At 38.1% G+C, this 11,713-nt stretch overlaps 1 protein-coding gene across 1 annotated transcript; it reads left to right on the forward strand.

Moving 5' to 3' along the window:
- The first annotated feature begins 1,903 nt into the window (after positions 1-1,903).
- Positions 1,904-2,857, forward strand: LOC110195179 (olfactory receptor 52P1-like). Its single transcript, XM_020967810.1, has one exon. It carries the CDS (start codon positions 1,904-1,906, stop codon positions 2,855-2,857), a length of 954 nt encoding a protein of 317 aa, XP_020823469.1.
- Positions 2,858-11,713: the final 8,856 nt, after the last annotated feature.

An 11,713-nucleotide genomic window follows, 5' to 3' on the forward strand; every position in this document is an offset into this window, starting at 1 on the left:
AAAGAATGGAATTTTGAGGGATAGGTCATACTGTTCTATTATAGCGGAGCCCGTGGTGGAATGATCCTCTGTTTCCTTGTCCCACCTTAGCTCCCAGTCCAACTGGGCCCAAATAGACAGCTATTAGACTGTTTTCAGGGCTGCTGCCATTTCTTACCCCAATGCACCTGAAGTCAGTCTTTCCTCTGGGCTACTGCTTCCTAACCCTGCTGCCCTATATAAATGAATTTGCCCAAGACACAGGATACAAGCTCTGATGGCATGAATACTTCAGTAACCTTAAACTGCTAGACATTGAAGGTTCTTGTTTCTTCTTTTTATGCTGGTATTTCTTACTCTGAGCTAGCAATTTTCATTGTCCTGTAAGAGTTCCCCTATCATTAATTACATTTTCCCTCTAGTTCTCTAGTTCCCTCTCTCTGTAAGGCACACTCTGCCCTAACTTGGTATGAATATATATGTGTGTGCATGTTCCTCATCCCTCTGCACAACATGTGTATGTTAAAGATTGTTGAAACATGATTGATCCTTCCTCTAAGCAAATATTTCCTCCGTGTTCTAAAAGGACCTTGATATTTCAATCCAACTCAATGAGCACTTCTTAAGCACCTACTATGTGAAAAGCAGCATCATATAATGGTTAGGGAGTTGACCACAAAGCAAGCAAGACCTAGGTTCAATTCTTGCCTCTGACACATGTTAACAGTGTGACCCTGGGAAAGTCACTTAACTTATTGGTGCTCTAGGCAGTTCTCTAAGTCTAGAAGTAGCAGAGAAGGTGTAACCCTCATTGATAAGGTGAGTTTCCTCATTTGGAAGCTCTCTGTATCAGTGAAATTACAAATGTAGTCATTAACATTGTACGTATATGGAAGCTCTGGTGACAGATGCTGGGATACAAAGGAAAAACACTCACTGTCCTCAAGAAGCTTAAGGTCTACTGGGAGGAAGGGGAACAATGTAGCATGTAAATAAATCATATGTGGGTATGTGAACACACATGCATATATGGACATATGTGCATATATACACATGTAATACAAGTGTGCATATGTGCATAGATAGATGAGATATGAACATGTGTATATTTTGGGAAAAGGAGAGAGCACTAGTAAGTAAAGGGATTAAGGAAGACACCAGTTTCAATGATCAAAATTTATGAATGTGAGAGAAGACAATGATATAGTACGGAAAATGAGTAGGCATGATTCACTCTGTCAATCCTTCAGGCACCAAATGAGTATGAAAAGATGGCTGACTTTGGAATCAGTAGTCCTGGGTTCATATCTTGTTTGTAATCTTTATTTCCTGTGTGATTGAAACAACTCACTTAATCTCAAAGGGCCTCAGTTTTATTATTTGTAAGATGAGGGAGTTAGACTATGGCTGCTGAGATCCTTTCCATCCCTATATCTGTGATCCATGTAGATGAGATGCAGACTATTTGCACTGTGTCCTAATGTTCTTTTTGGCCAGAATGCTCCTTTCTACTACATTAACTTTCATCTTATTCATCTTATGTTTGATTTGCCACTGAACATGAAGTGGAAATTAAAGCAGGAACTGAAACCACCACCCTGAGAACATTAATATATTGGAAAACTACACATGAGCAGGAATTTGTGAAATTCAATTTTTCTGCTGCCTTTATTTTTAAGGATGATGAATACTTATCATCTTCATTCTTATGATTAAAAGTATTGAGGGTCTCTCCCATCATGCTGCCCTGAATAGTGTGGTAACTAGTCAGTTTCCCCAGGCCTCAAGGACACTGATTTTAGCCCAACAGGATCTACCATTTTGTTTGCCTATGTGTCTGTTTGTGTCATTCTCCATCCTTTTATGTAGTATTGGACTAGACCAGATAATTAGAACCTGAGCATGCTGCCCCTGAAGTCTCATCATGATCAAAAATACCACAGAACGCAGCTTCTCAGCATTTTTCCTCGTTGGGATTCCTGGCCTGGAGTCCTTCCACTGCTGGCTAAGCATCCCTGTCTTCCTCCTATATATTCTGACTCTACTGGGGAATGCCCTCATCATTCTTACTGTCAAGCTGGAGCCTAGCCTCCACCAGCCCATGTTCTACTTTCTCTGCATGCTAGGCCTCAATGATGTGGCCTTGGCCTCATCCACAGCCCCCAAGATGCTGAGCATCTTCTGGCTGGATGCCCACCTTATTACATTTGATGACTGCGTAGCACAGATGTACTTTATCCACACTTTCTGCATCATCGAGTCAGCCCTATTGGTCTCCATGGCCTTTGACCGATATGTAGCCATATGTTACCCACTACACTATGCCACTATTCTGACTACCCCTATGGTCATCAGGATGGGACTGGCTGGGGCTGCCCGGGCTATTATCATGGTCCTTCCTTGTCCACTTCTCATATTAAGATTACCCTACTGCACCAAGTACATCATCAGGCATGCCTACTGTGAGCACATGGCCATAGTTAAATTGGCATGTGCCAACACCCTCATCAATCAAGCATATGGCATCTCTGTTGCACTCTCGGTCATGGTACTAGACCTAGGACTTATAACCATGTCCTACATCAAAATCCTCCAGGCTGTCTTCAGGCTCTCCTCCAAAGATGCCCGATCCAAAGCCCTAGGTACATGTGCTGCCCATGTTTCCACAATTTTGGTCTCCTATATACCTGCCCTGTTTAGCTTCCTCACTCATCGCATTGGCAGGAAAGTGCCCCCATCCCTCCACATTATCTTTGCCAGCATGTATCTTCTGGTACCTCCTACAGTTAACCCTTTAATTTATGGTGTGAAAACAAAACAGATCCATGACAGAGTAATGGGACTCTTCTTCCCAAATCAGAACATGGGGGAACATTAGGGTTCATGGGAAATAACTAAGAGTAGAAGGTATAGGGATTGTCAAAGGATGAACAGTCAATTTAGTAAATATTTATTAAGAGTCTACTAAGTTCAAGGTATAGTGTGAGGCAGTAGGTATACTCAGTAGTCTCAGGTAGATATGAAATCTCACTGAATCAGAAGTTCTCTCTAGAAATATAGATTGCAACTCATCTCTGTTTGTCCATCTTGAGTGACTCCTATACAGGTCCTCTTGTAAATTTGCACCCATTGTTCAGGTGGGCTTGCTCATTTTCTTTGATACAACAAGGTTACTAATGGAACCCTCCAGATGTTCTCTGGTCATCCATTGCCCTTCCATGTGAAGAATCCAACCTCTTTTTCCAGCATGCAGTTACATTGTAGCATCTTTTACTCCTGTTCTCCTTTAGAAATCCTCATTGAATACATATTGCAGCCTGCTCAAACTCACCATGCACCTCTTCATTGTGCTCTGTATGATACACATTTGTTTTTGTTCTTCACCAACTGTTGGATTGCTTGCCTTATTGCCATATGGCAGAAAGTTAGTATTAAAAAGATGGGTATTTATTTTCTTTCTCTTTTTAAAAGCACTTTGTAAGTTGTAAGATTCCTTTTTTTTTTCTTTTTTGGTGAGGCATTTGGGGTTAAATGACGTGCCCAGAGTCATGCAGCTAGTGAGTGTTATGTGTCTGAGGCCAGATTTGAACTCAGGTCCTCCTGACTCCAGGGCCAGTGCTCTATCCACTGTGCAACCTAGCTTCCCCTGGGTATTTATTTTCATGATAGGTTTGGAGTCATTAAAGGCTATCAATCCTATGCTGCTCTTGATCCTCCAGTCTGGCCTAACTCATGTTTCATCTGTAATGTCTGCAACAAATATACATACTGATAGATAAGCTCTATAAATTGCTTATTCAAATGTTATTGTATTACAGAAAAGAGACTTTCTTTATCCACTTGGTATTTGTGAATAGGTCAAGCTTCTTTGAGTAATTACACATCTCTTCCCAGAGCCTGTACAGTGCTCTAGAGATTGATGCAATCAACATTGCACCATTCCCAAATAGGAGCATCTGGAAGACTATATCATTTACAGGAAATCGTTTCCCAATTTGTATCTGGGCCCTTCCTACTTTTCCAGTCTTTTTGCAACTTACTCCCTGCAATGAATAAGTCCAGTGACATACCTCCTTGCTGTTCTTCACCTAAGACATTCCATCTTCTAACTCCATGCATTTTCACTGACTATCCCCAATGCCTCAAATTCCTTACTTCCTCATCTTTGCCTCCTGGCTTTCCTGGCTTCCTTTGAGTCCTCACTAAAATCCTGCCTTCTGCACAAAGCTATTCTTTATCCCACTTAACACCAGTGTCTTCCATCTATTGATTATCTCCAACTTATCTGATTTGTACCTGGTTAATTTCAAATATCTCCCCCATGAGATTAGTGAATTACTTGAGATTGTGGACTGTTTTTTTTTTTAATTTTGTTTTATTTTTTCTTTGTTTTGCCTTTGCCACTCAGTGCTGAGCACACTGTCTCCAACATAGTAGATGCTCAACAAATTCTTGTTAACTTGATTTGATATGTCTCTCCCTTTTATGTTATCACTGATGTCTATGAGCAGAGGGTCATTGAACTAGTTTATTTGTGTTGTTTCACCTTTCAAGGACTATTGAATGATTTTGTTTTATCAACAGCAGATACAATATTGTAAAATAACTTGTAAAACAACATTTTGTTATGTAGACTCTAATTTTTTTTCATAACCAATAAACAATAAGTACAATGAGATCTTGTATTCTCTACATTTTTTAGTTAATTATGCAATATTAAATACAACACCACTGCTGCATATTGTTTACAAAAGTATGCTGGTAACTTACTAATATACTTATATCAAGGACTCCCTTGATTTGTGTTTAAATGACTCATAAAAGTTTTTGTAGGTTGGAAAGAATATAGACTGATAGTTATTGATATTCTCTTAGTCGTCTTTTTTGCTATTAATGAAGTCCACAATCCCTAGGAATCTGGTATCAGCATAACTGATCATATCAACAACAAAACAAACAGAAACCACATGATCATTTCAATAGATGCAGAAAAAGCTTTTGACAAAATACAGAACCCATTCTTATTAAAAACACTAGAGAGCAGAGGAATAAATGGAGTCTTCCTTAAAATAATAAATAGCATCTACCTAAAACCTTCAGCAAGCATCATATGTAATGGAGACAAGCTAGAAGCATTTCCAATAAGATCGGGGGTGAAACAAGGTAAAACATTATCACAACACTGTTGTTCAATATCATACTGGAAATGTCAGCTTTAGCAATAAAAAAAGAAAAAAGAAATTGAAGGTATTAGAATAGGCAAAGAAGAAACAAAACTATCACTCTTTCCAGGTGATATGATGATACTTAGAGAATCCTAGAGAATCAAGTAAAAAAAGCTACTTGAAATAATAAACAACTTCAGCAAAGTTGCAGGCTATAAAAATAACAAACCCACCTAAATCCCTAGGAATCTGGGAAACAGAAATAAATGAGTAATCTATCGTTTGAGAGATGTCCTGTTTGTGAGCCTCTCCATTTTCTCAGGCTTTTAAGTATAACCAATAAAAATCAGTAAGTAAACGTAATTCTTACCCCAACAGACATAGGGTAAATCCTGTGGCACCATATTTCATACATTTTTTTTGCATGCTACACAGGGACAGAGTAGAGTTCTTCCAAATTCAAAACCTCCTTGAGTAACTTACATGCAAAATCTCTACTTGGGCCAGAAGAAAGGGTACATCTGTATAAAAATATTTATAGCACCTCTTTTTTTTTTGTACTGGCAAAAAAATACAAACTAAGTAAGTTGAGGACTGTTGGAATGAAGTATGGTTATATAAATGTAATAAAATACTGTTGTGCTGTAAGAAATGATGAAAGAGATAGTTTCAAAAAAATTCTTCTAACAAATGTACATAATTCAGAAAGACAAATTTCCACATTGGTTATGCCCAAGTGTTTAAGATAGCAAATGCATATGGATAGAGAATTGCCTTTATTTCACCTCAGAAAGAAGAGGTAAAAGAAAAGACTCACAGGAGTCCTTAAATTTGGAAACAAATATCTGTTAAATTCTTATTACGTGCCAGGCACTGTGCTAAGCAGTTTAAAACATTATTTCATTTGATTTCCACAACAACCCTGAGAGATAGGTGCTACTACTACCCCCATTTTACATTTGAGGAAACTGAGGTGGACAGTGGTTAAATGACTTGCCCAGGGTCACACAGCTGGTAACTGTCTGAGGCCATGTTTGAAATTAGGTATTCCTGCCTCCAGGCACAGTGCTTTGTCATCTGCACTGTTTTCCTTGTTCAGTGATTCAGTCATGTGTGTTGATTGATGTGTGTGTGTTGAGGGAAGGGACAATTGGCAAAGATATTGGAGTGGGTTGCCCTTTCCTTCTTCAACGGATTAAAGTAAATAAAAATTAAATGATTTGCCCAAAGTCACACAACTAGTAAGTGTCTGAAGCTGGATTTGAACTGAGGTCTTCCTAACTCCAAACCTAGTGCTCTATCCACTGACCCTCCTAGCTGCCTCTAATCTGTACTATATAGAATTTCATAGGAACAAATAAACATTTATAAAATGCATGATATACTCACAGTAGTTCCCTCAGATGGAAATGAACTCAATTTCACCATTGGAAGTGGTATTTCTCAATCACCCATAACTTTGCCTTCTCTATTGTATACTGAGTTCTATATCTAGAAATGTCTGTGAGACATTTGTGTCAAGTGTGAGTTCATATCCTGTCACTTTTTTGGCCTTACTGTTAAATATTTGATGCTCTTAATGATTCCTCACATTTTATCAAAGAATTAGCTCAGTACTCCAAGTTTTCCTATGTTAGCAAAGTAATTTTTTTTAAATTGTGTATATAAGAAGAAAATCTGACTATGACACATATGTAATCTTCACAGTCATATTCTCCCCCCAAATGGAATATGGTTGGTCAATTTTAAGTCATACAATTAGGATAAAAAGACAAAGAATAAATTGGGAGTGCTACGAAGTTGAAAGATAAATGAAATGTAGCATAATTCAGGTAGGAAGAGATACAAATTTAGAAGATTTATGAATCCATATTTAGCAGACTAAGTGATGGAATTGTGATTGGAACATTCTAGGAGTAAGTACTGCAAGCTGGTCAAGTGTTTTAGATTAACAATTTTTTCCTTCAAGAACACCACATATGTGCATGAAGTGAATGTTGGAATAGACATCAAAGCTTTGCATAAAAGAGACATTCTTCATTCCAAGTTTGAGAGAAGATATGTAAAGTTCCAGATTTTCTTCATGTTTGACTCCAGGTTGAGAGAGAAAACACTTTGAAATGCAGAAGACATGTAGGAAAAAAAACAGATCCTCAATACAGCCCTTACTTTCAACTTGTCTACCTATTTCTCTGTGGATGATATTGGAGCCCTTTTCTAGTGTGGGCTAAGATAATCTCTTTCCAAGTGTGAGAGTTCATTTAGTCTGTGAAAGTTAATATTTTCTGGTATATTTGTATAAGTTCTCTGATTTCAGTTTGTTAGCTACTTGGATAAATGGGTTTATTCACTATTCACTATTTCATGATTGTCTTTTGTGTAACTAGAATTTGGTGGAAAGGATTGAAACCATGTTTAACCTTGGGGTTCTCCCCTTTCTTTTAATATATAGTGACTGGGAAAGCAACTTGAACCTAAGAAATAAAAATCATGTTCCTAGACTAGCAATATTTAGGGGGCCAGATAACACATAATTCTAGCTGAGTACTTCTTATTCTCAGGAGAAAACAGAGCAGCCAGCCTCATGCCCCCTTCTCCTACTCCCCTTCAGGCAGGAATCAAAGTTTCATTTTGAGAGAGTGGACAAGAATCCAGAAATGTCTATCAATGATTTCCTGCAAGTCACATTTAAACAGCTCACACACAAACTACGTGGGTAGCATGTAGTGTATATACATATATGTATATATGCATGCATATGCAGGCATGTGTAGGCATATGTATGTGTGTGCATATATGCATATATGTATACATTTATATACATATATATACACATATGTGTATATATACACATATATTTGTAAAATTTACAAAATTGTTCATGTGAACCTTGTGAAAAACACTGAGTGATCAAGACTAGTGTACCACACAGTTAAGTATATTCAGAACAATTTAAATGAACGAACCCAAATTATACCCATTAATATATTCATATCAGTCTGAGGAACAATTGCTAGAGTACCCTAGGAGAGATAGATAGATAGATAGATAGATAGATAGATAGACAGACAGATAGATAGATAGATGATAGATAAATAGATGGATGGATAGATAGATAGATGTGTGTGTATATATATACATATACACACAGATATATGGGGGTGTATGTGTATATATGTGTGTATGTCTATGCATGCATGTGTATGTATGAATATATACATGTATGTATACATATACATCTATATACATATATACACACATATGCACATATATCCTTGATACTCTATTCTTCGGTATATTTATCAATGAATTCAATGAAAATAAAGTGCAGGCTTATTAAATCTGCATTTGAAGAGAAGCTTGAAGGGATAGCAAACAGAATGGTTGAACCAATTCGTAGCATTTCTATGAATATATTAGTCTATTTAGCTTTCAGCATCCACTTCAACACTTTGGGGCATCTTTTTTCAATTTTCTGGATGTAGGGTGAAACCTCAGAATTGTTTTGATTTGTAATTTTCTTACCAGTAATTATGTGGAGCAATCTTGCATGTGATTTGAAATTCTTCTTTTGAGAAATTTTGTTCGTACACTTTGACAATTTAACTGCTGGGAAATGACTCTTGGTTTTATATATCTGTATTAATTCCAGATATATCTTGGATAACAGACCCTTATAAAAGATGGTTGATGCAAAGCTGTTTTTAGTCCCATCTCACAGCTTCCTTTATCTTGATTGCATTGATTTTGCTCGTGGAACATGTAGGCTCTAAGCTCATTTTCCTTATTCATACTCAGTTTAGCTGACCAGGTATGTACTAGAGCAGTCACATTAAAGACAAATAGAAAGGATGGCCACTAACCTATACATGAGGATCCTACAGGATGCATATTGATGTTTAAAAGAACATTAATATAATTTGTCTTTTATTTTTATTTATTTGGTTAAATGTTTCCCAATTTCATTTTAATCTGGCTTGGGATACACTAGCAAGTATTGTGGATGCGTGCAGTCTGCAGGCTACATGCTTGACATTTCTGATCTCGGCAATAGCTACTATTACTTAACTCATGTCTATGAAGGTAACCCTGAAGGGCTGAGGCTTCTGATACTATACTTCATGACCCCTACTGATGTTTTCCTCAATATTTTTAACCTGCCAATACTATCGATATAAATTAGTCATTTAACATAAATTATCCTTCCAAAAAAGATATTTACTGAGAAGGCATAGCAAGGGCTCAATTACAGCACTTCCAACCACCATCCAGGAAGCATAACCTTACCTCTACATCCCCACCCGGTCTCTGGAGAGAGTGGATTCAGACATACAGTGGCTGCTACAGAATGCCCTCCTCTCCTTCCCAACTCAGGCTTTGTTTGTTTGATTATTTTTGTTGTTGTTTCTTGCCTGTTTGTTTTTGGTGGGGCCCTCTTTGGCCCTGGAAGTTCTTTCCTTCTCTTTGTACAGTCCCCTCAAAGTTCAATTCTAGGTGTAGTGTGGCAAATGAATGAATCCTTCCTTTGCTCAGGTGGGCTGGTTCCTTGGTGGCCTGGGTCAAGCAGGGCACTCCACAGGCTTGTCTCCTCTCTACTTAATTGAAGGTTACTGGCAGACTGTTATTGTCTCAAGTTGCTAAACCCATGTTGGCTTTTTTGACCTTTCAAGGTTAACGAGATCTTAACCTGATTTGCTCTGTATCTGGATACTCATTCATGTAAGACAAGGAAAAAAATGAACACAAAAGACAAAAGAAATAGAAGCACCACGCATTCAGATACGTGGCAGCCAAGTGAGGGAGAGGTTCCCCAATCTGGCAGCTCACTTTGGCTCTTGCCTTGCTGCTGTAAGGGAAGAAAGTGAGAGGTCTTACAGACAAAGCTTTAAGTCTCAGCAGCCAACTAAAAGGTTTTGTTTTTCTTTACTACTGTAGAAGAAAGCAGAAAAGAAAGAAGATCCCTGCCAGTGGACTGCAGCGGGGCAAAGGCTTCCTCCCTTTCTGAATAATATGTGCAGGATCATCAACAACACATAGATTTGTACCAGGAAGGACATATTGTACATGCTTTAAGGATGGAGGGCCTTTATCAGACAGACCCCTATTAAAGAATGCAAAAGCATTTCAATTTCCTTTAAACTAAATCAATTGTTTCATGTTTTTGATCACTCTATCCTTAGTTAATAGCTTTCCCTCAGCCATACTGTGGCTTTGTTCTGGATATTTTAGCTACTGCCTACTTTTTTTTTTTTTGGCTTGGCAATGGAGTTAAGCAACTTGTCCAGGGTCACATAGCTAGTAAGTGTTTTGTGTCTGAGGGCAAATTTGAACTCAGGTCCTCTTGACTCCAGGGCAGATATTCTATCTACTGCGCCATCTAGCTGCCCCTATTGCCTACTTTTTTGCAGAACACCATAACGAGTATTTATTTTAGAGACAGAGGTACACCGAGTAAAGAGTGATTATGTTAGTAATAGAGATATTGCTGGCATTACTTTAATTATTGTTTTAAACAAGGTATCAGACTGTTTCTAAGTCAAATGTGGATTTTGATATGTGCTACTAATTTACAAATTTATAGCAATGTTACAGGTCGATATGTCCTATGTTCTTGCTTCTCATTTATGCACACTGGAAGAAAGCTTCATTTCTGCATGATCGAAGAGAGGAATGGAGCTCTTTCTTGATTTTAAAATGAGAAGACTCTAGACCTGGCCTCCCTGTTATCTGTTTCACTTTAGCTGGTCCATACAGCTCCTTTCTTGCCCTTTCTTCTGATCATCTTGTCACCATTTTCCTTCCTGATGACCTTTAGGTAGTTCCGTGCTTTCCTCCATGATAAAGCTATTCTTGACAAAAGTATGTGAATAAACAACAAATCAAAGGGGGAAGTATGGTATAGTGCGGGGGCAGGGAACTTTCAGCCTCAAGGCCACATGTGGCCTGATAGGTCCATGGGTATGGCCTTTACAGAACAGATCCTTTTATTAAGGGGATTTGTTTTGTGAAGTTCAGATTCAAAGGGCTTCACTTCAGGATCTAGAGGGCCACATTTGGCCTCAAGGCGGCAGGTTCCCCACTACTGATATAATAGAAAGAGTACTAGATTCAGATTCAGAGGACAACCTCAGTTCCTAACATGCCTCTGCTACTTACTTCAATATATGGCCCTAGGAAAGATACAACCTCAATGAGCCCCCGTTTCCTCATCAATAAAGAGGGTCTTAGACTAAAGGACAGTCTGAAGTATACTACTGCTATGAGTATATGATCCTATGATCATATCTTTATGGCAATGCTGCTGTGTGATGATGGCCACTGAAATTTCAGGTCTTAGTCTTAGTGGTACCAAAAAAAAAAAAAGACTGTATGGCCATGACACTTCAAACCAAAGTTAAAGTTTCCTTATCTTTATAAAAGGAATAATCAAAGAGAGATGATATATTGTAGGGGATAGACTTCTGGATTTTCAGTCAGGGCAACCTAAATTCACAACCTGCCTCTTAACACTTGTCCCTTCTGAGATTAGAGGCAAGTCATCTGGCCTCTGTCAAATGGGAATAATAACT

This window comes from Phascolarctos cinereus, unplaced genomic scaffold (assembly GCF_003287225.1).
Source record: "Phascolarctos cinereus isolate Bilbo 61053 unplaced genomic scaffold, phaCin_HiC Scaffold_726;HRSCAF=1367, whole genome shotgun sequence".
Lineage (NCBI taxonomy): Eukaryota > Metazoa > Chordata > Mammalia > Diprotodontia > Phascolarctidae > Phascolarctos > Phascolarctos cinereus.